Source organism: Nelumbo nucifera, chromosome 2 (genome assembly GCF_055504915.1).
Source record: "Nelumbo nucifera cultivar China Antique chromosome 2, China Antique-T2T, whole genome shotgun sequence".
NCBI classification, from domain to species: Eukaryota; Viridiplantae; Streptophyta; class Magnoliopsida; order Proteales; family Nelumbonaceae; genus Nelumbo; species Nelumbo nucifera.
This window is the reverse complement of record NC_142650.1, coordinates 42958542-42976387: the sequence shown is the minus strand read 5'-3', so window position 1 is coordinate 42976387 and position 17846 is coordinate 42958542. Positions and strand designations below refer to the sequence as shown.

At 38.2% G+C, this 17846-nt stretch overlaps 1 protein-coding gene across 3 annotated transcripts in view; it reads left to right on the top strand.

The window, feature by feature from the left end:
• The window catches only part of LOC104599339 (Tetratricopeptide repeat (TPR)-like superfamily protein), a 43925-nt gene extending 26424 nt beyond the window's left edge, over positions 1-17501 (top strand). Inside the window, exons 5-12 of one of the 3 annotated variants that reach the window (XM_010261847.3) lie at positions 9884-10048; positions 10223-10810; positions 12024-12089; positions 12270-12350; positions 12638-12735; positions 14847-15066; positions 16422-16499; positions 16948-17501. In XM_010261847.3, coding sequence (XP_010260149.1) covers positions 9884-10048; positions 10223-10810; positions 12024-12089; positions 12270-12350; positions 12638-12735; positions 14847-15066; positions 16422-16496 — 1293 coding nt within the window. In that variant the 3' untranslated portion in view covers positions 16497-16499; positions 16948-17501. Of the gene's footprint in view, positions 1-9883; positions 10049-10222; positions 10811-12023; positions 12090-12269; positions 12351-12637; positions 12736-14846; positions 15067-16252; positions 16401-16421; positions 16500-16947 lie in introns of those variants that run through there. The other 2 variants (XM_010261846.3, XM_088898128.1) reach the window with 2 other exon arrangements.
• The last annotated feature ends 345 nt before the right edge of the window (positions 17502-17846 follow it).

The window sequence follows — 17846 nt, the reverse complement described above, 5'->3', positions numbered from 1 at the left end:
CAACCTTGATTCCTTTAACCCTCTATGAATTTTAAGTAAAGCAGTAGATTTGGTAATGAAAGTTGTGAATTTGTATAAGATACAGGGTCTCCACCAACATTTTGAGTTTTAAACCTCAGAAAGATCAGGATTTTTACACTGTAAAAGAAAAAGCTGGCCTGGACCAGCATTCATGGCATAAAGGTAGGCATGTACTTCTGGCTTAGGCAGACTTAGGTGCCAAGTTCTAAACCACCTTTTACTCAAGAAATAGAATAATTCGTTGTTCTTACTAATCTTGGAATCTTTGTGGAAGTCATTTTGTTGATTACTCCTTGGCACCTTTTCATCAAACTTATAGTGATAATCATGAAAGCAACAAGTTAACAGAAATCAGGAGAAAAAAGGGTTATGAAACAAAATTATATAAAAAGAAAATAATGACAAAATGTGTTGAAAAAAAAAAGAGAGAGAAGTATGTTGCAAATATTCCAGTTGTACTTGATAAATATCAGGCTTTTAATTTTTTCGTATCTCCATTTAACTACATTACAGGCTTTGTCCAAGAGTGAAAGATTTGTTACCCCAACCTCTGGGACTGATCAGGTTGTATTAGGGGTACAAGTTGGGTACCTGGTTTGAAGAAGCCCATTCAAATTTTGACACGTCCTCAACCTGACTCCACCCAAGTTGCACCCATAGGTCGTATTCAGTTGTATGGCTGATTAAAGATAACCTAAGATCATCAAAGATGATTGAAAACTGAAAAGGTACTTTCTCCAGAGGGTCTAATAACAGCTAGGGTTTGAAGCTTTCCCCGAATGAAACCTAAAGAGGGGATTGAACCTTGAAGTTAATTCATGATCAGAGGGAATATATTTCTAATGGATATAGGGAAAACCATCCTTGCACATGGAATTAGAGTCCATGCCACGAAAACACCTACCCTCTGGTTCTAAACTTGAGCAGCAGCTCATGCTTGTATTTCCCATAATTTCTCTATATACACATACATGCCCATATTCACAAGTCACAAAACATTAGACACTCTTTCTAATAGTATATGTACTCTGGGTTCCCTTAGAATAGGATGCTAAAACATTGAATATAGACTCGAATGCTTGTTATTTCTTTGGCCACTATTTTGGGATTCTGATTTTTTTCTAAGGTTTGTACTTCTTTTGTTGCCATTGTTTTGGTCTTTGGATTCCATTTGAATTAGTGTCTAATTAATTTCAGTTAGATATTTTTAGGCCCAATTTTGTTTCTCTTCATTGTTAGTTATGTTTTTGTCATTCATTCAGATTCTGTTTTTCTTCTTTCCTTGCATATTTTCTTTTTATTTTTTAACACTTTTCCTCCGTGGTTTCTACTGTAGTGAGCAAAAGGGTGAGGGGCTAAATTAAGCTTGCATCTAGGGTGCCTCAGACTTATCTCTCACTCTCATACATACACAAACACATATAGACCTGCACAATCACATTGTCTTTTCGAAAAAAGCCCTTAATAGAATGAGTTGATGCAGTGAAGTCGAATGAAGGGGGTAGCATAAAACTGTTTTGAATGCACAAGGTCAAGGCTTGTTATAGCTGAGTCACCCAGCCTGGATTTTTCAGTTTTGAAGGTCTCATCTTAAGACTCTAATGCAAGATCATTGACATACCACCATATAATATCCTGGAAGAACTTGTACCACTAAATGCTAATGCTAATCAACATAGGAAAAAACTTTAAGTTTGTCGTTCATTCTTCCATTTTCTCAAACCATGAACTAGATGTTTCCATGTTTCTTGATGTTGTGCCTTAAACAACCTTACGTTCTGCAAGTTCTTTATTTTATTTTATTTTTTTGGTTGTCTTGGCCACTTCACAACCCTACTAGTGAAGTTTACTTTCTAGGTACATTGGCCAGCAAATTGCTCTGGAAATGAGTTTGGATACAAGGTTTGGGTGTAGAATTTGGCTTAGGCCCGCCTGGGGCTAGGCTTGGGCTTCTGATATGGGCTTGGGTTTGGATATGTAGAGTTAGTTAGCATGTTATTTATGTTGCTGTTAGCATGTTAGTAGTGTTAGAAAGTTAGTTATTTCAGTTATGTTAGCTGCTGTTTATTTGTGTTAACAGTAGGGGCAATATTGTAAGTCTACTATGTTTTAAGTATTAATATAAATAGCAACTGAGTGGGGCAACAATCATTAACTGACCCACACTCTTTTTTCTGAAATACCCTCTCCACGATTTCTCTCTTCTTCTTCTTCTCCTTTCTCTCTCTCTCTTTCTCTCTCTCTCTCTCTTCTTTCCCTTCTATTTTCTGAACTTTCTCTTGCTGAATCCTCATCTACAGTAGGACTGATTACAGTCTCTACAGCACAAGTTGGTAATAGAGCCAACCTAGGGTTTCTCATGTGAGTATGATCAGGTTGACTGAATGAGAACTTCCTAGGGTTGGAAGCTTTAGCAAGAATAGTCCATCGGCTGGTTCTTGGAGATCACTGATTGAGTGCAACAGCTTTTCAAGAAGTTGTAGAGCCTTGGAAAGGGTTTGGTGATCAGGAAGAATCAGAGGGAAGGAAAGATTTTCAAGATTTGGGTTCAGCCAAGGATTGGAAGTGGCGGCCAGGCTGTTTTGGGTAAGTCTCAGTTTCTTTTTGAGATCAACGGCCACCAGAAGGTGTTTAGAGTGATCTGGAAGGTGCAGCTGGTTTTTCTTTTAATTTCTCTGGACTTTCTTTAGGTTTTTCTCAAACCTACGGTCAGTTCTAGTTGGTTAAACCCTAACATCCTGACTGTTATTGATTTCTGGGTAACAGTTAGGTCTGTTTTAGCATTCAGATTGACTGATAATTACTTTTGAGAAATTGTTAGATCTGTTTCAAGATTTTTGGGTGTTTGCTAGACCTTTTTCAGCAGTCTAAGTTTGCTGTTAGCAATTTCTGGGTGATAATTACCTTTATTTCATAATAAGAGGAAGTATTTTTTTTGATAAATTCCTTGATAGAGATGACAAACACTGAGTTAAAGACCCAAGGGGAAGGTGTGTTGGGGGTTGGAAACATGACTGAAAATAATTTTCAGATTACCACTGTCAAATTTGATGGATCAATTACTTGGAATGGGCTCAATCAGCTATGATGGCTATTGGGGGAAGAGGAAAATTAGGCTATGTGATGGGGGATGTAAAAAACCAGCCAAGGAAGACCCATTATATGCCAAATGGGTTCTGGAGAACTATTTGGTCATGACTTGGCTGTGCAGTTCCATGCAGCCTCATATCAACCGAAATTATTTGTGGACCAAAACTGCTAAGGAAATTTGGGACATCATGAGAGAAACTTATTCCCAGCCACTTAATGTTGCTAGGGCCTACGAGTTGAAGTGTGAAGTCAATAATCTTAAGTAGGGAGAAAAACCGGTCTTAGTTTATTTCCCTACTTTGAAGTCTTTGTGGCATGAAATTGATCACCTAGAGACAATTGAGTGGGAAAGTTAGAAGGATGCACAAACATACAGAAAGCAGGTTGAAACCAATAGAATTTTTGAATTTCTAGCTAGTTTGAATCCGGAATATGATATTGTGAGGCAACAACTTCTTACTAGGGAGAGTGTGACCTTGTCTCAGGCCTATTCCTTAGTGCACAGTGAAGAAAGTAGGAGAAAGGTTATGCTACAATATCAGCCTATGGAATCAGCCCTAGCAGTAATGAAACCAAAGTTTGGGTGTGACAAGGAGAGGGATATGAAGAAAGAAGACAAGAGGGAAGTAATTTGTGATCATTGCAAGAAACCGAAGCACACAAGGGACACTTGTTGGAAGTTGTATCCACATCTAATTCCAGCAAAGCTCAGAAACAAAAAGTGGAATGCTAATGTGGCAATTACTACTGATGGTGTATCATCCTCGAGCACAAGAGCCACATCTCTAAACACTTTAGCTGTTGTTTGAGCTGCTCTAACTCAGCTGGAAAGTGAAGTTGGCACTTCAGCCCCCTCATCCCAGTTACTTGCTACAACATCAGCTATTCCCACTTCAGCATCCGCTCATTCAGGTACAAGAGCTTCAGCATATCATGCTTCAGCCCCAGGTAACAATGGACCGTGTTGGGTTATAGATTCAGGTGCATCTGACCATATGATTGGCTTATTCTCATTGTTTACTACTTATTGCTTATCCTTTGGTAGAGACAAAGTGTCTATTGCTGATGGATCCCTTGTTCCCATCTCTAGCAAGAGAGACATTAGACTATATAATGCCATCTCCTTGTCCTTGGTTTTGCATGTTCCTAAACTTAGTACTAGCCTACTTTCAGTTATTAGCATTACTAAAAATCAAAATTGCTCAATGATTTCCTTTCCTAATCGGTGTGTTTTTCAAGATCTGGAGACAAGGAAGGTGATTGGGATTGGTCGTGAGACGAATGGAATCTATCTGCTTGGAGGGCATTCACATGGGGAAGATAAAGAAGTGGGGAGGTCATTAGTTTCTTAGTCTGTGAGTCAGGTTATGCTCTAGCATAATTGGTTAGGTCATTTGACATTCAGGTCTTTGAAGAGCTTATTTCCCAGTTTGTTTGAGTCGGTCCAAGTGTCTAGTTTAAAGTGTGAAAGTTGTGAACTTGCAAAGGATTGTAGAACAACCTATTCTTTGAGCAATAAAAGAAGTAGTGTTCTTTTTGAAATTGTGCATACTGATATTTGATATCACATCATTGCCATGGGGGGATACAGATATTTCCTGCTATTTGTTGATGACTACATTTGTTTCTCATGGGTTTATTTTATGCGCTTTCGAGATGAGGTCCTTACCCTGGCTCGAATTTTCCATCAGATGGTTTTGACCCAATTTGGAGTCAAAATCAAAGTCTTCAGATCTGGTAATGCCAAAGAATACTTTGCAAAACCATTGACTTCATACTTCCTTGACCATGTGGTTATCCATCAAAGCACTTGTCCTTGTACACCTCAACAAAATGGGGTTGCTGAGAGGAAAAATAGGCATATATTGGAGGTGGCCAGAAGGATCTTATCCATACTACTGTGTACCTCATCAACCAAGTTCCTTCACGGGCCATGGACATGAAAATTCCATTTAACCTATTATATCTCGATAAGGACATGTTTACTATTCCCCTTAAGACCTTTGGATGTACTTGCTTTGTTCAGATTCTTGGGCCTCATCTCTATAAATTTGATCCTAAAGCCTTAGAATGTATTTTTCTTAGGTATGCACAAAATCAAAAAGGATATTGCTGCTATGAACCTATTTCTAGGAAACAGTTTGTGTCTATGGATGTTACGTTCTTCGAGAATGTACCCTATTACCGTAGAGTTTCTTCTAAGGGGAAGAGTAGTGAAATGGGGTCATGTTCATCAAAAATTCCATTACTTGTCCCAATCACTGAAGGGGAGTGTAGTGAAGAGAGTTGTCAAAGATGTCAGGATTTGAGGGTGTATCACAGGTGGTGGAGGCAGGTTGATTTTGATCATTAGCAGTCTAGGCCAACTCCGATTTCCTTTACGGCTCCAAATCCAAGTACCATAGTTCCTTTATCTTCCACTACAGATGAGATACCTCCCATTGTTGAGCCTTCTCTTCCTCCTTTGGATGATCTTGATCTTCTAATTGCAGCCTGTAAAGGAAAGCGTCGTTGTACCTCATCTACAACCCATTGTATTTCTTAGTTTCTATCTTATGATCATTTGTCCCCATCTTACAAGTCTTTTTTGGCCTCTATTGCTGCTATTCCCATTCCCAGAACAGTGCAGGAAGCCTTGTTAGTACCTAAGTGGAAAGATGCAATAAAGGTAGAGGTGAATGCTCTTCTAAAGAACAATACATGGGAGTTAGTTAAGCAACCTAAAGGAAAGAAACCGGTTGGGTACAAATGGATGTTTACAGTGAAACATAATGCTGATGGCTCTATTGAAAGATATAAGGCTAGATTAGTTGCCAAGGGGCTTACACAGACATATGGCATAAACTATTTGGAGACTTTTGCACCAGTGGCCAAGATGAATACTATCAAAGTTTTCCTGTCCCTTGCAAAAAATTTCTCATGGCCATTGTTTTAGATGGATGCCAAAAATGCCTTCCTTAATGGTGATTTGCAAGAGGAGGTATATATGAAGTTACCTCCTGGATTCTATAGTACAGAAGCAAGGAAGAAGGTCTGCCAGCTGAATAAAACCTTATATGGACTGAAACAATTTCCAAGAGCATGGTTTGACAAATCTAGATAGGCCCTTGAAAAATTTGGCTATGTTCAAACTCAACCAGATCATACCCTTTTCATTAAGAGAAAGGATTCCTCCTTAACCCTACTTGTTGTATATGTGGATGATATTGTGGTGACGGAGAGTGATACCCGTAAGATTTACTCTCTTAAGCAATTGCTTCACCAAGAGTTTGAGGTCAAAGATTTGGGGGAATTACGGTATTTCTTGGGCATTGAGGTAGCACGGTCTAAATATGGGATTTTTGCTTCTCAAAGGAAGTATGTTCTCGACCTTTTGCAAGAAACTAGGAATCTGGGTGTTAAACCTACTGACACACCCATTGAACAAAATCATAAGATAAGTGCAAAAGGAGGAGAACCCCTTGAAGACAATGTTACGTTTCAACGATTGGTTGGGAAACTCCTTTATCTTTGCCTCACACAACCAGACATTTCTTATGCAGTTAGTATTGTTAGTCAATATATGCATTCCCCCAGAACCACTCATCTTCTTGTAGTTGAGAAGATCCTTGCTTATCTAAAGAGATTCCAGGCAGAGTCATACTCTTCAAAGATAATGGTTACATGAAAATAGAAGTCTATATAGATGTTGATTGGGTTAGGAGTGTTGATGATAGGAGATCCACCTCTAGGTATTGTGCTTTTGTAAGAGGAAGTCTTGTCTCTTGGAGAAGCAAGAAGCAAAATGTTGTTTTAAGTATTAATATAAATGTTGCTTATCTAAAGAGATTCCAGGCAGAGGCATACTCTTCAAAGATAATGGTTACATGAAAATAGAAGTCTATATAGATGTTGATTGGGTTAGGAGTGTTGATGATAGGAGATCCACCTCTAGGTATTGTGCTTTTGTAAGAGGAAGTCTTGTCTCTTGGAGAAGCAAGAAGCAAAATGTTGTTTTAAGTATTAATATAAATAGCAACTGAGTGGGGTGGCAATCATTAACTGACCCACACTCTTTTTTCTGAAATCTCCTCTCCACGATTTCTTTCTATTTTCTGAACTTTCTCTTGTTGAATCCTCATCTACAGTAGGACTGATTACAGTCTCTACAACACAAGTGGATATGTGCCTGGCATTGTGGGCTTGGACTTGCTATGGGTCATGTCTGATTGTGTTATGGGCCCGGGAGTAGGATCTCGTCACGGGTCGGTCCATGGGGAAAACCTCCTGCTTTCCCTTGTTCCTCCCTTTTCTTGAAGAACCTATCTTGCCGCCCTAAAAGGTGATTTGTCCAAGAGATCACCAACTCTCCTTTGCTCTCTTTCTTGACTGAAATTTTCGATGATCTTATTCAATATTCTCAGCTCCTTAAATAGGAGATTACAAGAGATAAGAGTCCTACTTTTAGGAAGACTCCTTGCTAATTAGGAAGACTCCCTACTAATCTATCCTACTGAACTGATAAGATAAGATAAGACTTCCTTAATCTATCCTACTGAACTGATAAGATAAGATAAGACTCCCTACTAATCCATACTACTGAACTGAATAGATAAGACTCCTACTAATCTCTGCTACTAAAAGCAGATAAGATAGGATGAGAACACTAAATTGCTGCTGCTGAGAACACTAAATTACTGCTGTTGCTGCCGGCGCCCACATCATTACTCCCCTCCTGAACTACGAGCTTGTCCTCAAGCTCGAATTCAGGATAGGTGTCTTGAAACACAATCAAAGGAATCCCGGATAGGTGGAGTGATTTTTCCCTCTTGGATCAGGTTCCAATGAAGAGGGTTCATCCTCAGACAGCTGCAGTGAGATACCAAGATTTGACCATGCATAGCTGCATTCTTTGCCGTGGGCAACTGCAGCCTTAAGGTACTTCTGAGATGTCTTGAACTATAGAGTACAAAGGTTGTGAACGCCAGGCTAATGCCACTGAACTGCATCATCTGGATCCTCTTCTATTGCCTGTTTTAGTGTGTACAGAGCTCGCTCTTCCACTTCCGTCAAATCATTATGTCCAGTTTCAAATGTTGCTACAATTTCATGCTGAGCCTTGTGAACCATGGCAAGTCTTGCCCATGCTATCCGAAGCTCAATTGTTGCAGAGTCCCCTTCTCTGAGTATTGAAGCCATTTCATTCGCAGCCCATGAAAGTTGTTCAGTGGGATCTTGAGACCTTTCTGCATCCTTGATACGATGAAGTGCAACAGCATATCGAGTTGACATGCAATTAGGCTCCAGCTTTGCTGCCTTCTCCAGGCACTTTCCAGCACTTCTATGATCACCAGCCAAATAGTATGCATTAGCAAGATTCACCCAGATATGTGCAGCCCTAGGATCTGATCTGACTGCAGCTAACAAACACTCTTTTGCAACATTTGCAGCTGCAACATGAGGCATACAAGCTCCTTCACCAGCGATGACGACCTTGGAGTAGTTGCCCTTATTCTTCTTTGAACTCTCGTCGATGGAATCCTCGACGATACCGGATTCCTGCTTAATCGGAACATTCTGGGTGTTGCTAACCTATGCTAGGGCAATGACCTGCTGCTCGCCGGACGATTCTGCCATGTCTGGCCGACGGCCGGTTGTGGTTGCAGCCCCTTCCGGGTTCCTTTCCTTGCTGGAAAAGTACAACTCCATCAAGCGCCTTAATTCTCGGACATCGTCCTTGATCTTGCACACCCCCTTGCTGTTTTCCACGAGTTTGTGCTCCAGATCATGAACCCTAGACGTCAATTGCTCAAAGTCACCCATGACGCCTTGCTCTGATACCAAATTGTTATGGGCCCGGGAATAGGATCTCGTCACGGGTCGGTCCACAGGGAAAACCTCCTGCTTTCCCTTGTTCCTCCCTTTTCTTGAAGAACCTATCTTGCCGCCCTAAAAGGTGATTTGTCCAAGAGATCACCAACTCTCCTTTGCTCTCTTTCTTGACTGAAATTTTCGATGATCTTATTCAATATTCTCAGCTACTTTTAGGAAGACTCCTTGCTAATTAGGAAGACTCCCTACTAATCTATCCTACTGAACTGATAAGATAAGATAAGACTCCCTTAATCTATCCTACTGAACTGAAAGATAAGATAAGACTTAATCTATCCTACTGAACTGATAAGATAAGATAAGATAAGACTCCCTTAATCTATCCTACTGAACTGATAAGATAAGATAAGACTCCCTACTAATCCATATTACTGAACTGAATAGATAAGACTCCTACTAATCCCTGCTACTGAAAGCAGATAAGATAGGATGAGAACACTAAATTACTGCTGCTGCTGCCGGCGCCCACATCAGATTGCTTGGCTCAGATGAACTTGGGGCCCATCTTTGGGCCCAATTGATTGGTCATATCATAGATGGTAAGTGAGTCTTGACTCCTGGCCCTATACCTGCTATTAATGGAAGTATTTATTACTGAGTGGTGCTGCTACGCACCTATCCAAGGGTATCTACAATTGGTATTGCTGATATCTTGCTATCTCTAAGTACTTGGTGTTGACCATTGTAGTGATTTTTATTCTCCGTTTCTTTAATATAACTCTTCAATTACTGATTAGAAAGAATTATCTAATGCATCATCATCATCATCCATGCCTTATCCCAGTCTCATATGGGGTCGGCTACATGAATCCTGTTTTGCTGATTGAGCATTAAATTAAACATGGTAATGTATGCTCAAGTGTCATCAAACATCACTGACCCTCTCCACCAATATTTCCAGAATTTAGGTGTCTCTGCAGATGTGACATCTTATAACATTCTCTTGAAAGCATGTTGCCTTGCTGAAAGAGTTGACTTGGCACAAAAAATCTATATTGAAATGGAGCATAAGGCATCAACAGGGGAACTGAAGTTGGATGTCTTCACATACAGCACTATTATTAAGGTAAAATTGAGTATTGATTGCCTCTCAATGACTCTTTTGTATCTTTTAACAGCCTTAATGCTCCTACATATATTATCTGGAATTCTAGATCCTGTAATTCCTTATCTGGCTATTGAAAGTGGGGGTCCATTTACTCTTTTTTTTCTCATTCACTAATTTCTATTAAATTTTTAGGCCTTTGCAGATGCAAAAATGTGGCAAATGGCACTGAAAGTCAAAGAAGACATGCTTAGCTCTGGTGTTACTCCTAATATGTTTACATGGTCATCATTGTTAAGTGCATGTGCCAATGTGGGTCTTGTAGGGAAAGCAATTCAAGTATTTGAAGAGATGCTTCAGGCTGGTTGTGAACCTAATTCGCAAAGTTGCAATATCCTTCTTCATGCCTGTGTTGAGGCCTACCAGTATGATAGAGCTTTTCGCATGTTCCAGCTCTGGAAGGAAAGTGGAATCCAGAAGATTTTCCAGTCTAAAGAGAGTAGTGCGAGTACAGGCAACCTAGTCACTGAAGGTGCAGGTGAAAACTATAATATGCCAAGTGACATCTCTGATACGGAACACTTGTGCATAGATAAGGTGGTTCCTTTTACACCCACAACTGCTACATATAATATATTGATGAAGGCTTGTGGTACTGACTATTGTCGTGCAAAAGATTTGATGGATGAAATGAAGTTAGCAGGTCTTTCTCCCAATCACATAAGCTGGTCAATTTTGATTGATGTTCGTGGAAGATCAGGAGATGTAGGAGGTGCTCTTCAGGTAAAATATAAATTAGATGTGTTCTTTTAACTTGCAATTAATGGTACCATGAAATTGTGCAGTTGGGTGTATACCTCTTCATACCATCAACCTTCAATATACTCTGTATTTACCATTACTTTCTGTTAGTAAGGGGCTGATGACAGCATTGGCAAAGTTAAAGTGACTGATATGTGATCCAAGGCTGGAGCTGTTATAGACTAGATTTAGTTCTCGGTGAATTAGGACCATTGAATACTGTGGAACAACCAAGATGTCAATTAGTATGCTGGCATATTCCTAGAAGTGTTAGGTAGTTGAATCATATTTGCCCTCTGGTCCTCCTTTATTTCTTTTTCTTTTCAATTTTTCACTTTATATGGAATAATTCCTACAAGTACCAGGTTTTGTTGAAACGAATGAGACTCATTTGAAATTTATTATTCTACTCTATTGCTTCTCTCCTGAGGTGGAATCTTGGTTTTTAAGTTTAGATTCATCAAAAGAGATGTATGATTAGCCTAAATATCTAAATGGATGAATATATTCTACTATGCTATTTAGTCTTCCTCCATCTTTTTTCTTTTCTTCTTTTTTTTTTGTAAAAAAATATCTAGCCATTCAAAAGAGTCGTTGGAGAAGTCAAACATGTACTTTCTTCCCAAGAATAAAAGGTCAATTTTATTGATTTTGAACTGAATACATGTTTTGAGAAGTGAGAACCATAACTTGAGGTTGGATTTTTCTCTTAAAAAACAATAGATCTACTATGTTGTGCTAGTAATAACACCTTTTTTTATATTAGTTGCCATTTCTTGTGGCTAATTAGTTATTGTGTTCTGGAAGCTTAACCAATCTTGTTAGTTGGTGAAGTGTAATCATTTTTTCCACGGTTTCCAATAAAAATCATGTTTTTTTTCAAAGTTGTGGCTTCTTGTTCACTGTATATTGCTAGTTATATTCCCCGAAATTCCTTTTCTTTTTTGATTGGTTATGCATAGAAAACCCAAGATAGTTGTGGTTCGCCAGTCTATTTGGGGTTGGCTACATGAATCCTGTTTCACCATTGTATTTGATTTAGTGCCCCAAGATAGTTGTGACTAAGTTTTCTTGGTTGATTTGATGCATTATGTAGTTTTATGTTATCTAGCAAATGTTTACAGTGGGATCTGAATTCTCAGATGTTTTCTGTTGAAAAAGGAATCTCACATGGCTTCTCATTCTTCTTATTTAGGCACTGAAGATTATGCGTGAAGCTGGACCTGAACCCGATGTTATTGCATATACAACGGCCATCAAGGTTTGCAGATGACTCAGTTCATGAAGTTTTGTCATTTTCCAGTATTCCTCTATATCCTTAATGTTTGCATTTCTGAGATGCTCATATGTTGTTTCTTAGTTGCTGCCTGCCTGTCACTATATTCAACCTCATAACCTGATGCAAGTGCTATTTTTGTTGTTTTCTCTCTTTTCTCCACAGGCTTGTGTAAAGAATAAAAATTTGAAGGTAGCATTTTCATTATTTGAAGAAATGAAAAGATATGGATTAAAACCAAATTTGGTGAGTTAAAAATTTCCTTGGCCTCTACAAAGTACAAACCTTTCCTTCTCCTATTTGCCCATCACATGGATAAGGATTCACTTGGTTTAATGCATTAGAAGACATGCTCAATATTTGTAAAGCATCTATCGGGAATTTAATGTACAAAGTCTCTCTCTCTCTAGTATAGTTTAGATACTTATGCTACTAGACAAATGGTTTCCCTTCCACAGATATCCATAGATAAGTATTTGACGCATCTCCATTTCAATATAAGATCAAAATATGCTGCATTGTTGTTATTTCAGGTGACATATAATACACTCTTACGAGCTCGTAGAAGATATGGGTCCTTGCATGAAGTGCAACAATGCCTAGCTATATATCAAGACATGCGGAAAGCAGGGTGTGTTAAATACATGGTTCAATTTTTTAGATGCTTCTTCCATGTAAATTGAACTTTATAGCATGTATTTATGAACTAGAAAGGTTTTCTTTACCTTTATGAAAATTAAGTGCTTTTTTTCATTTTTCCTCTTGTATTAATTTGCCAGATTTTTTAGAACCATCATGAAATATCATGTTTTAGAGACGGTGATAGGGATCAATCAGCACTCATGAAGACTTATCCTAGAAGCAAGAAAGCCTTGCTTCTAGAATTACAACCCAACTTGTAATTGGATGATGATGATACTTGTAATTTGAGCTAAATTTGACACCAGTTTTTTTCCTTATTTCACAGGTTGAGAGAGGAATAAGAAACAACCCAACTTGTGATTTGTGGCCAAAGGAGGGAAGATGAACAACATATTTTCCACAATTGCAATCTAGCTAATCTAATTTGGAATGCCAGAGATAGAACATGCCTAGGGCTGAATGGAAATGATGGAACCATTCTTGATTGGTGGATCAGGATTCAAAATCTACATAGGAAGGACCCATTTGGGAGAAATTAGCTTTCCTCATCTGAATTGTGACCGGGTAGGAATGACCTAGTAAAAATAGCAATTAACAAATAACCTATACCAGATAATGTCTTAGGCTAGGCCCAATCACAATTTGTAGAGCATGCTAATCAAGAACCATCTCTGGATGGGATGGCATTTCAAGTAACAAATAAGGAGACCATCATAATAAGGTGGCAACCCTACCCATTCTGATAATAAAAACCAATTTGGATGCATCTTTGGGAAACCAAAGAGAAACTACAACTGGATATGTAGCTAGAGATTATCAAGGAAGGATCTTAGGACAAACTATGAAATATCTAGGATTATACTGTCAACCATTGGCATAACAGAACAAAAGCAAGGGCAGCTAGAGAAGCAATAAACATGGATAGGAACAAGGGATGAAAAAAAATGGATAGGAGACTCTCGATTGGTTATAGGATGTTATATGGGCACAACAAACATCCCATAGCACATCAAAAAACAATAGTTGACACTCAGAGGGTGGCAGGGATTGCAGCAATTGAGGTTGAAGCATGCCACATCTACCATCAAGACAACCAGGTAACAGACTTAATAGCCAAAAGAGGTCATTAAAATAGAGGTGAAAAGGAGGAAGACATTCCCACAACCATTGATAGAATTGCATTAGAAGATTATTGAGGATGGTCTACCCCTTGGCTCTTGTGTAGCACCTTTCTATTTTAGAGAACCAGAGAGAGAGAGAGAGAGAGATTTGTTTAGTTACTTTAGTAATAGTCGACATATGTTTAAAGTTCCAAAGTCATTGCATAAGTAGTGTAGGAGTTATTGTTTTGTTTAAATTGTAGGATTTTAGTTGTAATTTTCTATTTCTTAATTCTTTTAGAAGTTTTATTAACCTACAATCTATAAATGTGTATAGAATGTTTTAATGTCAATAAATTGAGTTTTCTTATAGCATATGTTAAGAATGGTGACTGATTCCCACACCCTAGAGTGATTCTAACCCCCTTGTAAAGTAGCCATTATAGCAATCAACAGTCCACAGATTTTTTATCAAAGAGTTCTCTTAGCATCCTTAAAGAACTGGAATTGATCCAAGTTCGATTTTCTTTGATTTACATCAAAACCTAAAGTTTCCCATTGTAGCCAATTTGCGTTGTTTCATCCTACCAAGTTTCATCCTGAAACTCCATCTAAAATCTAGTTTTTGTAATTTTAGCAGTTTCTCTAGCGAACGGATATGCCCTTCATCTCTGTACTTTCCCATCAATAGCCTAGGTGAAAGACTGCTTCCATGGTTAACCTCCCTGGCATGCACATGCACACATACACACCCATGTAACTGTGACTTGTTACAGACACATGTGCAAGTGCTTCTGCCACTTAAAATCTTGTTGTTTTCCAAGTTAGATGTATTGCAATAAATTGCCAACAATACCTACAAGGTATCCAGAATGTTAGTGATGTATGGTGTTCCTTATTTGAACTCAAAGAAGTCTATGTAGGACACAATTTCAAACAGTTAGGGATGTAGTTGGATCTGCTCTTTCCTTTTCTAATAAAACAAGCATGTATACTGCAGGTATAGTGCCAATGATTATTTTCTCAAGGAGCTAATTGAGGAATGGTGTGAAGGAGTAATACAGGACAACAATCAAGATCAAAGTCTTTTGAGGCTGGGAAGTTCTTGTAACAAATCTGGCATAGAGAAACCTCAAAGTCTGCTTCTTGAAGTGGTTGCAGCACACCTACAAAAGGACATTGCAGACAACCTGGTGGTTGACCTTCGGGGGCTTACAAAGGTAGAATTCATATATAAAGAACATCCAACTCAATGCTTGATACCAATTGAAACAGGATACTACTAGAGCCAATGAAGGTTTTCATAACTAAATTAGGAACAGCATTATCATGATTTATATATTGATCTAGCAAATTCTGGTAGAATAGCATGTAATGTTGCTGACATCATAACTACATTTGATATGAGTGTTGGACATGGATTGGTGGTTGCAGGCACTATTTATCTACTGTTTTTTATGGTGTAAGTTTCACATGTTGGTTAAGGTGTTGGACTTGACTACAGGATCTCATGGTACAAATCAGTTTTTTCAACCCATCGTTGACCCGGCTGGTTGAACCAGTCGAACTGTCACCCTGCCAGGATTTCGGGTCCAGTTCAGTCAAAACCCATTATGTGGTCAAAACTGTTGACTTGGTCAAGAACCGTATAACCCAGCCGATTCAACCATTGACCCATTCGACCCGGTCACCGGGTTGTGGGTTGCACACTCAATGCATGCAAACTTTCGGAGGCCATAACTTTGCACTCCAATGTCCAATTGGGGTGATCCTTTTTTTATTTTGGGTAACTTTTTCGAGATCTATGCTTACAGTGCCTTGCCACACTATTTTCGCAAAAAAAAAAAAAAAAAAAAAACCTCTTTTTTGGCCTCAAATTGCAATTATATATATTGATAAAATATATATTTATACACACTCACACACATATATATATATACCTTAAATACATGTGGGGCAGTCTGACCCACTCGACCCAAACGGTCAAACCGGTGAACCGCAACCCAGAGCCAAAAACGGTTCGGCCTCTGGGTTGGTTTTTAAAACATTGGTATAAATACATGGAGATATATAATTTAGAGCACATTGATATGGCTTTACCCTAATTCTTTAAATTATTCCAAATTCTATTTGTTAGATTTTAAAGATTCTTGATTGTAAAATATCTAGGTACATCTTAGCAACATGCCAGACACCATATATATATATATATATATATATATATATATATCCATGTTGTGTTATGTCAACATGGAATGCCCTACTTGGCTTAAACATTTGAATATTGAAATAGGGGTGCATCATAGGTATGACATACAGTACGGACCCAATATTTAAAATGCTAGATATAGCATTTCCAATGCCTTTGAATGGAAAAAGCATAACGTTGTGTTTATTTCCATATAGAGAGAAAGTCAGACAAACACATCTATTTAAAGCTATGCTGGCGGGTTTGCTGAAAATCAGTACTCAGTCAGTTGGTCTTTTCCATGCCCCCAAGTGAACCAGCTATTTCTGTCATTGTTCTTATTTTTCGATCTACTTCCTCAGGTCTTTCCATGTTTTGTTTCAACAGGTTGAAGCTCGGATTGTTATTCTTGCAGTTTTGCGGATGATGAAAGAGAGATGCACCCTAGGTCAGCATTTATAAGATGTAATAGAAATATGTCTCTTATATGTTGATATGTGCACATGGATATACACAAAGAAGGAAAAAAGAAACAATAACATACATCCAAGGCCTAACACTGATAATACAATAGATTTACCTCTACCTCAGTATTAATTTGATGTTCCTCAACTTAGACAGGTTTTCTAGATCTATAAGTCTTTTAACCTTGCTATAGATAGATGCTGATGACCTTTGTACATTGCAGAGGTCTGGGAGGTATATAGGATTGAAACCTTTCATATGGTATAATGAGCAGTTTATCATCTGATTTAACTGGAAAAAGAAACAGTTTGGGTGATTTCTGGATGTTTTTGATATTTTGATGAAGTTCATCAAGAGAAGTTGTATTTAGGCGTTTTTTTTGGGTTGTTGGACTTGGTATCTGTTTTGTGTCTAAGCACAGAGTTTTATATATTGTGCATGTTTGCAGGACATGCAATCAAAGATGACATGGTTATCATCTTAGGAGTCAGGAAGGAAGGTGTTGGTGCTGCCAACCATGAGGTTGAGGTGCAGAATGTGATAATCAAACTTCTTCGAGATGAATTGGGGCTTGAAGTTGTTGGTGCAGGATCTAGAATTCCTCATGTTAAACATGATGTTGGAAGCTCTGTCAGAATAGATCTAGACCATGGAAATTTGGGAAAAAACGGGCTACTGGTGGAGTGTGAATCTTTGGCCAGAAGACCTGTGGTTTTGCAAAGGTTGAAAGTCACAAAAAAATCATTGTATTATTGGCTACAAAGAAGCATTGGTGCCACTAGAAGATAAGAATCACACAACTTATCAACCCAATTTTGTCTGTTTTCTGTCATGATTGCTTATGCATGTATTTATTTATTATTTTTTTTTATTTCAAAGCAGAACACTTTGCAGCTGTCAATACAAGAACAATAATCAACATTGTAATACAGTCATAGTGTGAGCCTATTAAAGTGTAATATGCAAGTTCTGAAAATGGAATAAGTCTTCCCCTTCTTTTCATTCCTTCTTTGTTCTGTTCTTTCAATTTAGATTTAGCAAATATGAAATTGGTTTTACTTGGTTGGCTTTTCATAAATGGGGCAACTGGTGCGAATATAACATGATCATTAAAAATTTGCTTATTATTACCTTTCTATACTTGAATATCAAGTGAAAACATTATTCCAACAGTACTAATTATTTATTCTTCTGTGTGTGTGGTGGGATGGAATGATTAGGCACATCACATTTTTTGCAAAGGGACACCCATCAGTAGGGTTCCTAAGAATAACCACAAAATATTTCTTAAGAGATTAATCAAGACAAATGCCAAAAGGATAAAGAGAAAGACATTGAATGGCATAT